At 42.3% G+C, this 16901-nt stretch overlaps 1 protein-coding gene across 1 annotated transcript in view; it reads left to right on the top strand.

Moving 5' to 3' along the window:
* The window catches only part of LOC117547693 (brefeldin A-inhibited guanine nucleotide-exchange protein 2-like), a 36911-nt gene that overhangs the window by 3503 nt on the left and 16507 nt on the right, over positions 1-16901 (top strand). Inside the window, 19 exon segments of the mRNA XM_034218469.1 lie at positions 1168-1198; positions 2086-2209; positions 4582-4728; positions 6610-6789; positions 7425-7779; positions 7913-8071; positions 8214-8341; positions 9023-9156; positions 9747-9981; positions 10125-10224; positions 10804-10943; positions 12304-12412; positions 12500-12689; positions 12937-13048; positions 13138-13343; positions 14028-14112; positions 15052-15223; positions 15485-15636; positions 16294-16422. Coding sequence (XP_034074360.1) covers positions 1168-1198; positions 2086-2209; positions 4582-4728; positions 6610-6789; positions 7425-7779; positions 7913-8071; positions 8214-8341; positions 9023-9156; positions 9747-9981; positions 10125-10224; positions 10804-10943; positions 12304-12412; positions 12500-12689; positions 12937-13048; positions 13138-13343; positions 14028-14112; positions 15052-15223; positions 15485-15636; positions 16294-16422 — 2888 coding nt within the window.

Raw genomic sequence — 16901 nt, 5'->3', positions numbered from 1 at the left:
AATAGCCAGTCGGTGCCTGCCGGTGAGCGTGGAAGTGTGGTCTGCCACAAGCGGGCGGCAGGAGCGGGGCTGTCAGCATCAGCTTGTAGATGGTATTTTAAACTCGATGCGCTCTGAAACTACGGGGCGGCCGAGGACAACAAATACACATGCGTTAATCGCGTTAAAATAATTAGTGGCGTTAATTTTTTTTTTGCGTTATTAACGCGTTAAATTGACAGCCCTAACTTAAACATAACAGGAATGCATTCAGGAGTCTGAACTGTGAAACAAGTAGACATTTTAAGACACCCCCTGGACTAGAAAGGTTTTTTCTCCCAATATTTTCTGACATTTCATAACCAAATTATTATTTGAGAAATGATCTGCAGATTGATCCGTAATACAAATAATATGTATATGCAGCCTTAGCTCAAACCATGAAAAAAAGCAACCAAGTTCACTTTTGTTCTCCCTGAAATGACACGCCATACATTTTGTGGTAGTTACTGAAAATATAGCATCACTATAACAGCGTTTGTGAATATTACTCAACCTCATTTCCTCTTTGTGAGTGTGACTGTTGTGGTACTCGCCACCACATCGTTTGGGGACTGTATCCACTTGGTAGGGCTGCTCGATTATGGCAAAAATCATAATCTCGATTATTTGGGTCAATAATTGATATCACGATTATTAAAAACGATTATCCATTTACTTTGAAAACATCCATTTATTGAAAACAAAAATGTGAACAGTATGTTTTTAACAGTTGATTACCCTGAACTTTAAGTATAATTCAACTGAAAAACCAATAAATAAAAATAATCGTTTTATTTCGATTATGTTGTTTTCATAATCGTTGCAAGCCAAAATAGTAATTGCGATTAAAATATGATTAATTGAGCAGCCCTACCACTTGGTTGGTCACATCTGGCTGAATGCACGCTGCGTTTGTGGCTTTGGACGGATAAGTGATGGATACAAAGTATGAAGAAATGGATTCAGAGAGTGAAACGGCCATTTTTGTTAAGGAATGAGATCTGCAATACCACATAGGGGTAGACAATATACAACAGTATTATTTATATAAACATGTGAGGTTGGAATCAAATCATTTCACACTGACAGGAGCTGAAAGGGTCAAAGTTCAGGCTTCACTAACGTTTAATCTCCCTCCCTCCATAGATGAAATCAAGGCGGAGCTTGAAAAGCAAAAGTAAGTATTGTCACCTACATACCTTTTTCTCTGACTGACTGAATGTATGCATGCAGTTGAGTGTAGTTTGTTCTTCTCTTTGTTTTTTTTATTATGACTTGAGGCAAATAGTGGAGTTAAGGTTGGCCCTGAAGCAGTCTGCAGTAAAACCAGTTATTCAGCAGGACTTCAAAAAGCCTTGAGCTGAAACCTGCTGACTTTGGAGGTTTCAAAGTTAAGCTCAAAGGCTCTGTGAAATTCTACAATACGAAAATATGTGTAAAGTACCTTCTTTTTGTGTGGAGCAGTGATGATGTATATGCTGTACCAGAAGTTAGCACTGCAAGGGCTCTCTTGACATAAAGCAATGGGATCATTGTATTTCAGAATATTGCAGAAAATAAAATCTGTTGCAAACACACGTTTAGGAATTTAACTAATTCTGTACAGCAGGATAATCTCAAGATATTAATACCACTTTTATCATTTTTGCAGTGTTATGCAAGCAAAAAGGTCACTTCAGGCGATAAAGGAACTACATAATGGTCAAAGGACTGCACGTCATCATTGCTAAGCTAAAGGCTGCTAATGTTCAGCGTGATGAAATGTCTCGTAGTCACTTGTTAGCAATCGCTGTTTTAACATAGAAGCTTCAGTCATTTACCACTGGGTTATTTACTGACATGTTTTATGTTGTAGAACAAAACATGAACATCTCTTCAGCTTATGTTAACCACAGACCCTATTTCAGGCATCTAAGCAAACATCTTTGAGAAACATAGCCTCAAACACAGAAATGCTAACTCATTTCTGTGTTTGAGGACTCATTCCTGCACCTCTCCATATCTCTTCACATGATCAACTGCAGTTGTATTACAATGGTCTGTTTTCTGTCCTCCTTCCTGCAGGGATGGCACCGTGGTCCCACCCAGAGCCAACTACATCGAGGCGGACAAATATGTGCTGCCCTTTGAGTTGGCCTGTCAGTCAAAGTCCCCCCGGATAGTGAGCACTTCCCTGGACTGTCTGCAGGTTAATATTCAATCACACACACGCACACTCACACACAGACCTTGACTTTCTCTCAGCATATAATTATAGATTAGATTAACCGTTTTGTGGTGGCTTTAGGGCAGGGGTGGGGAACCTCCGACCTCCGGGCCGTATACGGCCCGCGAGACAATGTGGTACGGCCCTCGAGGTAATTTATAAACACACGCAAAAAAGAAAAAAATGTAAGAAATCTAGACAACACGAGCCTAACGTGTCATCACGATTATGTCTCGACTGACAGGGGTGCAGTTCTGACGGAGAGCACCAGAACGCCACTCCAGCACTTCAGATATTGCAGTACCCATAAGGAGCCGTACACATGACGCAGTTTCTGCGTGGCTGTGTCTTTAGTTGAAAGCCCAGGGGCGATCTGTTCATCTGACATACTGATCAGACAGTCAATAACTTTGTTGTTATTAGCATCTGGTTAGCTAGCTATGCTAACGAATATAAGAAGCTTTTTCTACAACCAGTGAGGTAAAGGCACATCTTTATATGATCATTATAGTTCTAAAAAAACAAGAGAATAAAGTAAACAGGTATAAAATACTATATGACAGTCAAACAAAGTTGTTATTAATAAAGAAGAATAGAGTTTGAAAGAGGAGTGATTTGTCAAATATTCATAAAGAAAAAGTAAATCTGTTTACAGTTCTGTTTCATATGGGTGTTGAGAGATGTATCCATAGATCTCCTAATGTTGCTCTCAAAGTGCACCAGATTGATGCTTTTAACTTCAACATTTAAAAACATCTTGTGTCCATATCTTTCTGTTTTGGTGGTCACGCCACACCGTGCACGTGCATGCATGCACGAGTCATGGTGAGATATCTGGATTAAGAGGTTGCTTTTTCTTTGCACAGCATGAAATGAATGGGCTGTGATTTTAGTTTTTTTAAGCAGAGGTCAATAATTTGTACGGCCCTCTGAGGATATTGTAAAAGTTGAAATGGCCCTTGAGAGGAAAAAGGTTCCCCACCCCTGCTTTAGGGGGTGAAAGCTTGTTTCACCTGTTTCACAATTCTGCGGTTCACCAATGGCTCAACCTAACCCTGACTTACATGCATTTCCTGGAGACTTATCCTAACCATAACCAACACATGCCTAACCCTTAACCTAACCCTTACTCATGGGGACCTCCATTTTGTCCCCATAAGGGAGGCGAGTCCCCACACGTGACTGTGTAAACAGATTTAGGTCCCCACAAATATAGTAATGCTAGGACACACACACGCACACACACACACACACATACACACACACACACACACACACACACACACATACACATACACACACACACACACACACACTCCATCCTTTCATCTCCTAGGATCTCTCTGTCATTACTACACTTGTGTGGTCACATTGTTTATAATCCATCAAGTACATTATGTGGGCATTGAGGAGCATACATACACAAACTCAGATTCATAAACTATTAATTTTGTTGCATTAGGTACCTCTTTTGTGTTTTGTCTATTTCATTTCGTATTGTTACAATGAGTAATGTTTTAATCCGGACTAACCGATGGAAGGCAGCATTGATAAAGAAAGGGGCTGTATAAATGCAGTTTATTGTTATAGTACTAGAGCTGCCTTGTGTGAATGAAGACCCTAGTATTTTGGGACTTTTACTCTAAACTTGACATTAAAAGTCTACATCTCCAAGACTCTGCACCTTTGATGTTTGACACATATTATTTGAATACATTCTCCTTTTTTGGCCCAACTGTATAGAAGTGAAGTAGTAAGGCCCATATGGCCCTTTTTTCAAAACATGCTCACCTTTTGAATGAAATGAACTCCTAATTACCATGTAGACACACACACACAGAAGTTACAAAATGTTCTAAAAGTGAGCGAACCAAACACACAGTGCAATGAACTCTAAACCCACACATACACCTAAACACAAATGCGGAATCACATCCAAGAAAATGTATTTAATAACTCTTTCTTTAACCTGCTTAGACTTTTTACCCTTTTCCCCATTCTGCAAAAAAATGGATATTGAGCAACCAGTCTTGCCAACATTAATTTGACTGTTATTTGATATGTAAGTTTAATCTAATTGTAACCTTAAAGTTGTATTGATAAATGTGTGTGTATTTATTTAGTATACATTTGTATATGATCTATTTTAGTTGTTAATGTGATGGGCACCAGGAAATGTTTCAATGTTTTTTGATTGTCATGTGTCACCTTAATCTGGGATAGTATCTGGGGTAATGTGTTTATATGCCAGTCCTTCTTCAATAAAGATATAATAATAGTACTGATAATAATAGACTTCCACACACACCCTGCCTCTGCTGCCCTAACCTGTGCTGTGTTTCTCCCCGCTTCAGAAGCTGATAGCGTACGGCCACATCACAGGCAACGCTCCGGACAGCCGGACCCCGGGCAAGAGGCTGATCGACCGGCTGATGGAAACCGTCTGTAACTGCTTCCAGGGCCCGCAGACCGACGAGGGAGTCCAGCTGCAGATCATCAAGGTAAACCAAGAGCCCCTCCACATCTGGTTGCCTTCAGGTCCTCCAGCTGTCACTGCTGCTGTTGATCTGAGAGCCAGGAGGGCCAAACAGGCAGGACAGACACACTTTTCTCATCAATTCTGTCACTATTTACTGTAACTGAGAACATATAGGCGCATTCACACTGCGGTACTTTTCCCACAAAGGTTCATGTGAACTCTTTAGTTCGCATGAACTAAATACAGATCGCATTCACACTGGAAAAAGTCCGTGGGGGAGGATTAGGCAAATGAAGCCGCTGACGTCACTTGTTCTTCTTCTGCTTTGGGTTTACTGGCAGGCCGCAAACCACTTCACGGCGTATACTGCCGCCCAAAGTCCCCGGCCGGAAGTCCCCGGAGTTGGGGACTGGCTTCAGTAGAAGCTGCTAGGAGTCCCAGCAGCTTCTACTGAAGCCTTCCGAGTAAATCGCCAGAACGCCGACACCTCCTCATCTCCACCGCTCCCATGTTTTATTTTATGTTGCCATAAGTTAGTCTCTCTGCGTTTCTGCGCTGGGCCAATGCTAATGCTAATAATGCTAATGCGAGGATAATAAAATGGCGGGTTCACAAAACTTTTTGGGAGTTTTACAGGGCGTGGTTTGCAATCCGCCCAGCCAATCAGAAATATAGCTCTTTTCTTACAAGAGAGCCGCTCGAAAGTCCCTGCTCTCTAGCAGCTCTCTGCTCTCTAGCAGGGACTTTCGTGGGGGTAAAAAGGTTCTCATGAACTAATTTTAGTACCGGCTCTTTTTGGTGTGAACGCGATAAAAGAGTTCACATGAACTAAGTTCACATGAACCTTTGTGGGAAAAGTACCGCAGTGTGAATGCGCCTTATGTTTCTGCATGTTATATGGGAGGAGTTGGGGTTGGTTATGAGTATTTAAATATAATACATACTAATCATGCTTTTTGTGTGTCACAATATCAGCCACGTAATCCTTAATTCAATTCTTTTAATTAAGGCCAATGAATATTTCGTTTTCTTAAAATGGATTTTTGACGTCCTTCATTCTTTGCCCCTAAGATAATGTTAACAGCATAAAAGCAGCAGAGTCATTACAGATGAGTCATTATCCTTCCTGAACAGGTTGAACAAGTTTCACTCTAGCAGAAAAAAGGTTGAAATATTCACTATTTAAATTTTTGGATTCGTAAAAAAGTTATTTAATAGTATATGACAGGGGTACTCAAACTTTTTTATTAAAGGTCCACTTGTGAATTTTATACAAGGTCACTGGTCCGGATCAATGCCAGTAAGGTCCCCCTTTATTTTGTATAATTGTAATTTGTTATAATGGGACACAGGGATCGGTCCGGAGTTTGAGAAGCCCTGGTATATGATGCAGCCATATAATACATCCTGAATAGTGCACATTTGAAACTTCTTTCTCAGACTCCCACCACATGCATTTGTCCTTCCTGGTCACCTCTTGGGGTTGATAACATTCCTTGTGTTTGCTCAGCAGGTATGATCCAGTACTGCCCGGGTCTCCTCTTAGTTAATCAAATACATATCCTGCTTGTAGGGAAAGGGCAAAGTCTCTCTTGCTGTAATAAGCATGTCGTTTAATCGCTGTTGACAACAGATTTATAGCCTATTATCAGCATATATTTGTCTTACCTTCACTACTAAACGAGACCTTAATTCCAGTGCAGTTTATTTAGCCTGACTTATAGAACCTTACCTGTAACATTGAAAATGGAAGTTGTATTCTGCAGCAGCAGAGGAAGAAGAAGATTAAGAAACTACACTCTTGTGGCTTAAGGTAGGGAAGTAGAGCGGTGACTCAGCAGGCGCAGCAGCGTTAACATGACACCCGTCTGATAACTGTCCACTTCCTCCTCTCTCCGTCCAGGCGCTGCTGACGGCGGTGACCTCCCCCCACATAGAGATCCACGAGGGCACCGTGCTGCTCACCGTCAGAACCTGCTACAACATCTACCTGGCCAGCCGCAACCTCATCAACCAGACCACGGCCAAGGCCACGCTCACACAGATGCTCAATGTGATCTTCATACGCATGGAGAACCAGGCCGTTAGTGCTCTTACTTTGTTACTCCTTCCATACAAACTATTGCTTTCTCCATGGCACCTTCTTTTTAAAGTCAAGTTGAAAGGCAAAAAGGGACTTTAGTACATTTGTAAAAAGAGCTAAAAAAAAGAGCTGGGTATACATTTTTAGAACAGAAATCTGAACATTGGATAAAAGCCAGCCCCAACATTCATGTTTTATTTAGTAGGCAATTAGAGGTAAAGATTTTTACAGAGCGATTTCTGGTCTCTCTTTTCTATAATTCATACATTTGAAAATATTGTCAATTGAGCATTAACAAAATTCAGCTTTTAGTAATAAAATATTAATAAAACATTTAAAACTACAGTTGAATAGGATACAAAAATCAAGAGATAACACCTGAAACGTACCCTTTTTGAGTATTTCCATTAAGGGAATTATTTAGTTGTAGTTTTTTGAAATGAATTCAAGATACTCTTATTTTGAGAAACCCCTTTACAACACATTGTATTAGCTGAAATAGGCTTCCAGAGGTCCGTGTTGTGAGTCAGCCAATCAGGAGTCATTTGTATAATAATAAATACAAATGTTTTGTCATGAAATGTCTCTTGAACTTCCGAAACCCCTTGTATTGAACAATTCCTCTTGTCCTGCAGGCTCTGGAGGCTCAGGAGCAGGAGAAGGACCGGCTCCGCCTGCCCCCCCAGAACCCCTCCCCGGTCCCGGGTAATCTGCGGTCCAGCTCCCCCCGCTCGGACCGCACACCCACTCCAGAGCCCCAGAGCTCCCCCTCCCCGGCAGCCAGTTCTCCAGACCTCACTGCCACCAACACCACCAGCTCCACGCCCCCACCCCCAGCCTCTGACCAGGACCAGGACCAGGACCAGGACCAGGACCAGGACCAGGACCAGGACCAGGAGCAAGCTTCAGAAGCTCCGTCAACGAATGGAGAACCTGAGAGCGGCAACACCCCAATGAATGGAGGAGAAGAACAGATCACACCATCAACAGGTAGGGTCAATTTACGTCCCCAGATTTCAGGTTAAATTGAAGGTTCTAATGCAAAGAAAAAATGATAATTGGAGATTGTAAAGCTTTCCGTTCATACATTATTTAACCTTCATCTGTTATTTGTTTACAACAGATTCGGTTTTTGAAGATGGGGGTGCAGAGACGCCTCCTCCAGCAGCAGAGCCAGCTGAGGAAGGAGACAAACCGCAGAGCGATGTAAATCCAGCTGAGTCAGCGGTGGCTGAAGCAGAGGAGGGGGAGCAGACCCCGGCGCAGACACACAGTGGAACAGGTCAGAAATCACTTTCTCTGAGTTATCATGTTGTTTAGAACATCTGTCTGTTCTACTCTGATAAATGTCTATGCACTATTCTGAGACAGTGTTTTGATTTGATTGGCATGACCTGGAACTCTCATTCTTTCCCTCCCTCCAGAAGGTGAGCACCCAGCCCCCCCTGTGGAAGAGCAGACAGAGGTGACTCCCCCCAGAGTCAGAACAGAGGGTCAGCAGATGAACGGCGTCATTGAGGACCGCTCTTCTGTTTCCTCCACAGATATGCTGGTGAGAGACCGTAGTAGTTTTAGTTATTATAAGTCAATTGGGAAGCAAAGTGGAAATAACTATTTATGCCATTTACTCTTAATCGGTTGTTTTGCATCAATTTTGCACCGTGTTGTGTTGGTTATTTACGGCAAGAAGGTCCATCACAAATAAATCAGAAATGTGGTGGTCAGACATTTTTAGTAGAGTTAAATGAATTCAAGTTTGTAAGTGTTTCCTGCATATTCATGCATCTGTCACTCTGCAGTGCCAACTATGGCCTGACATTAGCTGAAAGCTTCCCTCCTTTGAGTAGAACAATTCTACTTCTTTCATTTTGAAGTGAGCATCCACACGGTCTAGTTCCTGACACCAGTCACACACTAACCAGGCATGCAAGTTGAAGAGTTCAGTGAATATTATGTGAAGTTTGAAAGTAGAAATGTGTAGCGCTGCCACCAGAATGTGAGGAGTCGGATAACAAAAATGTCAGGGAGCACGTTTGCCCTGTTGATAACATTCCTGACTCCACCTCAAGACCTCTGGAATCATCCGGAGCTCTCCCACAAACCTCAATCAATATGGAAGTGTCCCAACAAACCAACTGTTTAGGCTAGAGTACTCAGAGCTGCTTTTCTTTCTTGTTTTCTGTAGACATGTTGTTTTTCAAAAGAGTACCACTGACGCCCCCTATCTTTTCAGGATGCTGACGCTCTGCAAGGACCCCACGGTGCCGCCCGGTTCTCCCACATCCTGCAGAAAGACGCCTTCCTGGTGTTCCGCTCTCTCTGCAAACTCTCCATGAAGCCTCTGGCTGAAGGACCCCCGGATCCAAAGTGAGTGCATTTTTCAAGAACCATATTTTGGACTGACGATGAATGTCTTCATATATGTGTTAAAACAATGAACCACATTTGTATATGTCTAATATTACATATGTATGTGTAGATCACATGCACTGCCCCTGGGATCTTGTCCTAGAATCATTTGAAATGATGATGGGAACGGGGAACATTTGTCTGAAATCACCAACATTTGTGCTCTGGAAGTTCCTTTCCACTCTTTTTATGCGGCAACCTTTACAGTTTGCCAAAATGAATATCGATGCCTCCAGCTTCCTCACGGCGCTTCTTCTGAGTCTCCGCTGGTTAACTTGCCCTTTTCCATTGGACTGTGGCCCTGTCCTCTCTAGTTACTGTAACATAAGACCCTGAGCCAGGCAGAGAATAGGCCAGAGTAAACCGAGCCTGGAAGAAGCTCACAAAGAAGTCTGACCTACATTTAATAAATACCATGACGAAACACTCTTATACCCCAGTATCTTGTGTTTCCTTTCTGTTTATTAGGGCACATCTATGCCTACTGAGCAATATCCATTTCCAGTGTCTATTCCCTGTAATGTTATCATACATTCCCTTTCCTCCAGGTCCCATGAGCTGCGCTCTAAGATCGTCTCCCTGCAGCTGCTGCTCTCCGTGCTGCAGGGCGCCGGCCCCGTGTTCCGCACCCACGAGATGTTCGTCAACGCCATCAAACAGTATCTGTGCGTGGCCCTGTCCAAAAATGGCGTCTCCTCCGTGCCTGAGGTCTTTGAGCTCTCGTTGGCCATCTTCCTCACCCTGCTCTCACACTTCAAGGTCCACCTGAAGATGCAGATTGAGGTACAGACGCAGAGGAACTGAATCACTCTCCTCTGGGCTCAGATAGTTTGAACCTGACGGAGTACCTGTTAAAGCCAGTTTGATCATAAAGTCATGCTGACATTTCATCTCCCTACTTCTATCTCTCGTCCATCTTCCCTCAGGTGTTTTTTCGGGAGATTTTTCTGACCATCCTAGAGACATCGACCAGCTCCTTTGAGCACAAGTGGATGGTTATCCAGACACTAACACGCATCTGTGCAGGTACGAATCCACTGTCAGAAATGACCAAATAAAACACACCCGGTCAAACTAAAACCCTTAAGACATGGGTATCCCAATATCTTAATCAATATCATTACTTAAAGCTTTATTTAGACATAACAGGACATTTATGAAAAGAGCTATTAGGCACCTGGCGTTGAGCTGACGTTTAATGATGTGACTGAAGAAGAGGCTGCATCGCTGGATGGATCTCTTTTTCTGATTGCATAACAATCACCTCTTCTCTTCATGCAAATATAAAAGTTGTCCACTCAATTTAGTAACATATATTGCATTGAGAGTCCTGCTCCCTGTTTTATGAAGTCCAAACAATCATAGAATCCCAAGACTTTGGGACCCTTATTTGCACAGTTGTAAATATGAAGAGGGAGACATCTGGTCTGCTGGTTACTGTGGTTGTACAGGGGATATGCTTTTAAATTGTATACACTGATCTTGCAGGGAATAATTAATTAATTAGGTTATTTCTTTTCTATGGGCAAGGGATATGATTTTTTGGAGAATTGTATTCAAGTAAGAACAAGTTATGCATGTTTAACTTGTCCAACCTCTCACCAGATGCCCAGTGCGTGGTTGACATCTACGTGAACTATGACTGTGACTTGAATGCATCCAACATCTTTGAGCGGCTGGTGAGCGACCTGTCGAAGATCGCTCAGGGCCGCAGCGGGCAGGAGCTGGGGATGACTCCTCTGCAGGTACTGACCCTCTGCTGCAGGAACCTTCTGGTCACAGCTCCTTCAGTCAGGTTCTGAGGGTAACATGACTGGGTATTAAACCAAGCTTCAAATGTCTGCCGTCATATTTTAGGACATCGTCACCCTTAAAACATTTTGTAATTCTTCACAAAATCATCAATATGAATTAAGGGGTTCATAAGATTGAATTATTTAGTTAAAGAAATAGTTGTATTAAATATTGTATTGATGAAGCGCCAAGCGATTACGATACGATACGATACGATATACTTTATTGTCCCCGTAAGGAAATTCGTTCTGGGCTCCGTCCAGCAGTTCCGCATACATGTATATAATATACAAACATAGTGGACATTTAAGAGACATACACATATCATCAATCATACACTGTTTGAACAAACACAATACACACAGACGCACATACTGACAATGGCGACCTATTGCACAACCCTCATGGCCAACATTTAAAAAAAAGTACATTTCATTACATTTGACTTCGACTACATTTCATTTCCTGTCAATGTTAAGAAGTTTAACGGACATTGGTAGGAATGAGTGCTTATAGCGGTTCAGCCTGCTCTTGGGAACCCTGAATCTTCTACCAGAAGGTAGGAGCTGGAATTCTGGGTGGAGTATGTGGGTGGGATCAGACACTATTTTGTTTGCCTGTCTGATAATGGACTGCTCATATATGTTTTGGAGAGATGGGTGTTTTTTAACCCCCATAATTTTCATAGCCGTCTGTACCAGGCGAGCGATCTGTGACTTTGACTGCACTGTCAAGTTACCGTACCAGGCAGTGATACCATACCTAATGATGCTCTTCAACACTGCATGATAGAACAGTAACATGAACTTCTGGTCGACTCCGAAAGCCCGGAGTCGACGCAGAAAGTACAATCGCTGTTGAAGTCTAGAGCACAGACCTTGAACATGCGCCTTCCAGCTGAGTGTATTATCTAGATGGACACCAAGGTACTTATAGGAGCTGACCTGAGTTATGGGTTCATTGTGGATAACCACCGGGCTAAGGTCACCCACTGCCTTGATTGAAGACAGATCTTCTTTCTTTTTTACTTAAGACTTAAGTCATTTACTAAAATGTGATTTATTTTTTTAGCTGCTTCTAGTACTTTATAATAGAAATCAAAAGGGCAAACTGTTTGTTGATTGTAGAGAAAATGTTGTTCTTGAAAATCTGATCTCCAACAGATATGGATTCAAATACAATATTTTGCAAGAAAAAGCATGTTGTGATTTTTGGCAAAAACTACAAGTACATTTATTCAACACATTTTGACTTTTGGATTTGGAAAAAGTGATTGTGTAAATGAACTTATGCTGTCTTTAATATCCACAGGAGCTGAGCCTACGTAAAAAGGGTTTGGAGTGTCTGGTATCCATCCTAAAATGTATGGTGGAGTGGAGCAAAGACATGTATGTCAACCCGAACCTTCAGGCTAACCTCGGTAAGTGAGAATTGTCATTGAAATATGTACACAGTGCAGAGGGAGGAAGATCAGCATTTAATTAAAGAGTGTGTGATTTACTTGCAGGCCAGGAGCATCCCTCAGAAAGTGACGGTGGAGAGCTGAAGCTCCCAGAGCCGCTGGCTGGACGTCGAGACAGCATCAGCTCGTTGGACTCCACCGTGTCCTCCAGCGTGGCCCTGTCCCAGGCCGACCACCCCGAGCAGTACGAGGTCATCAAACAGCAGAAGGACATCATCGAGCATGGCATCGAACTGTGAGCCCTTTGTCTCTTCTCTTAGCATCACTGAGGATCAGCCTTTTATTGGTGGGTCTTTAGGGGCTGCTTTAATAGGCGTCTACTAAGCAGAGGTTCAGTGGTTTGATCCTCAGCCCCTGCAGTCAACATGTGGATGTAGGGAAAGATGGGCTACCCAACCCCAAATGACCCCCAGAGGAATGTCAAAATAATGTACAACACGTGGAATGTTTTCTTATCCTGTTTTCTTCCGTTCTCTTCCCAGTTTCAACAAAAAGCCCAAGCGAGGTATCCAGTACCTGCAGGACCAGGGCATGCTGGGCTCCACAGCCGAGGACATCGCCCAGTTCCTGCACCAGGAGGAGAGACTGGACACTGTGAGGAATTACACAGATTTAAATTGTACAGCGCTGTGTTCTCAAGAAACAAAACAGTTAATCCAACCCCTCTACTTGTGCGTCCACAGACCCAGGTGGGAGAGTACCTGGGCGAGAACATCAAGTTCAACATAGAGGTGATGTACTGCTACGTGGACCAGCTGGACTTCTGTGGGCGGGACTTTGTCTCAGCGCTCAGAGCATTCCTGGAAGGCTTCAGGCTGCCGGGGGAGGCTCAGAAGATCGACAGGCTGATGGAGAAGTTCGCTGCTCGATACCTGGAGTGCAACCAGGGGTAAGGCCCACCTTAGATTTCTTTATCAAATTGAGAAAGATGTATTTTTCAGTCCATTCACAAGAATGCCCGGGATGTACTTAAGTACATTATCTTAAGTACTGTACTTAAGTGCAAGTTCAAAGTACCCGAGTAATTCCATTCCATCTAATATGAATATTTTACTGCACTACATTTGTCTGACAGCTTTAGTTACTTTTCAGATCAAACAAACCCTTTCTGTTCAGTAAAACATGTATCTCCAGATTTGTATTTACACTTAACTATTTTAAATGTATGTGATCAACTGAAGTTGAGAAAATCACGTGTAGACACAAAGCTGAAAACAACGCTATCATGATTATTTAACAACAGGACAACAACAAAGCTACAAATGTATTTTATAATAATTATCTTATAGAATATGATGCATTGCTGTAGATTAAACTACCCAACATTAAATACGTTAAAATGAGCAAAACCATTAACATCTGCAGCACTAAGATACAACATGCATTCACCAAATGAAATCACATATACAAATGCAATACATTTATCTGATGATACTTGCATTGTAAGTTACTGTAGAGGAGTATTTTTTACAATGTAGTATTAGTACTTTTACAGAAGATTAAAAAACGTATTCCACTCCTTTAAGACTTAATGTTTAATTAAAAATGCTCTCATGTGTATTCTGTTTTGCAGACAGATTCTGTTTGCCAGTGCAGACACTGCCTATGTGCTGGCATACTCCATCATCATGCTCACCACCGACCTGCACAGCCCTCAGGTGAGACGCTAGCAAAATGCCTTCAAAAAGATGAAGTGTGACAGGAAGTCCAGTTTGAGCACACATCAATGAGCTTGAATGCTAAAACACAGCACAGTAGTTTATAACACTCTCAAACAGGGTTTTTCAACTCACGAACCCAACCGCAGTGACAGTTGTTATATATTTTGGCACTCCATTTGTAAACTGTAAAAAGTGATCTACCAGCATGTGGTTTTTCTGGGTGACTGTTTCTTCACCGGAGTCCTCTATGCTGGCCTCTGTCTCTAAGCACCCTTCTATAAATAGCTGCTGCCCCTGATGTATCTCTGCTGACAGACCACCGAGTCAGAGGAAATTGCTTCTGAAATATCAGGTCTGGGAAAAGCAGGTGTAAAATATGGCTCACTGTGACACACACCTCATAGATGGGGCGGTCAGTGAAAATCTATTTCAGTATATTAAAAGATGCTGTGTACCTCATGCATCTCACCAGTGTGATACTGTGTGACAGCTTGTACTACTTAATAAGATTGCCTGCTACCTTTTTGCTGTTAAGAGAAATACTCTTAAGTTGGCTTAAGATCATTCCAAGTTATTTTATTGTTTTGTAAAAGTGCTTTCGACTGTGAAGATTTGCAATCACATTATAAGAGTTTGCCAAACTACCAAAAAACAAATAATCTACACATTTGCATGCAGATCACATCAAATGAACTTTAGCTGGCTTTGTTCATGGAGTTCAGTAAATACATGCTCAGACTCGATAAAAAGGTCCAGCGTAAAGAGACCAAACTATGATGGAAGCTTACACCTGATGAATGCAAAACATTAAGCAGCTCATCAATGTTTGTTAATTGGTGGTTGAATAGATGGCCAGTAAGAGTCTCAATGCAACAATCCCCATTTCCTGTGTTTTGAATGAATCACTGCCCTCCTCCATCTTCTTCACTTATGTAGGTGAAGAACAAGATGACAAAGGAGCAGTACATTAAGATGAATCGTGGCATCAACGACAGTAAGGACCTGCCTGAGGAGTATCTATCTTCCATATACGACGAGATCGCAGGCAAGAAGATCGCCATGAAGGAGAGCAAAGAGTTCTCCATCACCCCAAAGTCCACCAAGCAGAGTGAGCATCTCCTTTCATTCTGTCAGGACTACTTCCAAGAATACACTCTCATGGGCTCAGGATCTGAAATGTTTGACATCTCTGTCCTCCTCCTCCTCCTCCTCCTCCTCCTCCTCCTCCTCCTCCTCCTCCTCCTCCTCCTCTTCCTCCTCCTCCTCCTCCTCCTCCTCCTCCTCCTCCTCCTCCTCCTCCTCCTCCTCCTCCTCCTCCTCCTCCTCCTCCTCTTCCTCCTCCTCCTCCTCCTCCTCCTCCTCCCTCCAGGTGTAGCCAGTGAGAAGCAGCGGCGTCTGCTGTACAACGTGGAGATGGAGCAGATGGCGAAGACGGCCAAAGCTCTGATGGAGGCTGTGAGCCACGCTCAGGCGCCCTTCTTCAGCGCCACACACCTGGAGCACGTCAGGCCCATGTTCAAGGTACTTACTCTTTTGAACTTATTTACTTTAGCTGGGTGATTCATGGAAATGTATTTCAAAGGATGATATTGGCTTCAAACGGATATGAAAACAAGAAGATCGAGATAAAGCAGCTTTTGTGTGAAATTGTGCTTTCATTCCGTCTTGTGTTGTAAATCCAAAGCCTTTTTTATAACGTTACAGCCGGGCACTTTCGTCCACTTTTGCGAGTTATTGTTAAGAATATGTGGAATATAGTTTAGTTAATGTTCAATATTTGATTGGGAGGTGGCAGAGCTCTCCAAGATATTAAATCTAATTTATTTTTGTATATTCTTTTTTATGTATTGGATAAATACGTTTTGAAATAACACTAACATTACAACTTAATCCATTATATTTATTTTGATCGAATAATTTTTTGTATTTACCAAAAAAAATTCAGTACATTTGTATTTAAAGTTCAAGAAAAAACCCACTGTAAAAAAGACTTGTTAAACAAATGCATGATGCTTCCAAAGTCAATAAGTGACCATGTTCAATAAGTATTGCAAGCAGCCCTACTTCACTGTACACTCCTGACTTTAGTAAACCACATGTTTGGACAGAGCCGTGCAGATAGTAACCACAGAGGGGAAGTGTTGTGAAGCCCCTGCTGATACTGAGTGTGTGTTGCAGCTGGCGTGGACCCCCCTGCTGGCGGCGTTCAGCGTGGGGCTGCAGGACTGTGACGACCCCGAGGTGGCCTCTCTGTGCCTGGAGGGAATCCGCTGTGCCATCAGGATCGCCTGCATCTTCAGCATGCAGGTCTGACATCTGAAAACGCATCAAGCCCTACGTTATTACTATGTATTTTCAAATGTTTCACCTAAATGTTTCAACATAATATGCCTAACAAATATGAACGAAATAAGAATATAGCCTCACAAACACACCGATTGGTTTCAAAAAGACCAAATGAATAGGATCTCTTTAGTAAATGAAAAACAAAATGGTTCACAGTACCAATTGAATACAGAAAGTGAAAAGTGAAGAGCATATTTCTTGTTTTTAAGGTCCCTCTCTCAACTAGAGCCCATTTTTTCCATTTCATGTCGCGTTCCTTTGTGATGGTTAGGAGGAATTTTCTTTTATGATTAAGATTTGTTTTTGATTCAGCTGTAAATACAAATCATTTTAGCCAACATAATTATTTATTTATCTGAGGACAATATTCATCTGGAACCCCAAACAAAACTGCGAAAATGTATAATAAATGTTGAGTGGCCCAACCAATTGTGAATAGT

Source organism: Gymnodraco acuticeps, unplaced genomic scaffold (genome assembly GCF_902827175.1).
Source record: "Gymnodraco acuticeps unplaced genomic scaffold, fGymAcu1.1, whole genome shotgun sequence".
Classification (NCBI taxonomy): Eukaryota; Metazoa; Chordata; class Actinopteri; order Perciformes; family Bathydraconidae; genus Gymnodraco; species Gymnodraco acuticeps.
This window is presented reverse-complemented; position numbering and strand designations above follow the sequence as displayed.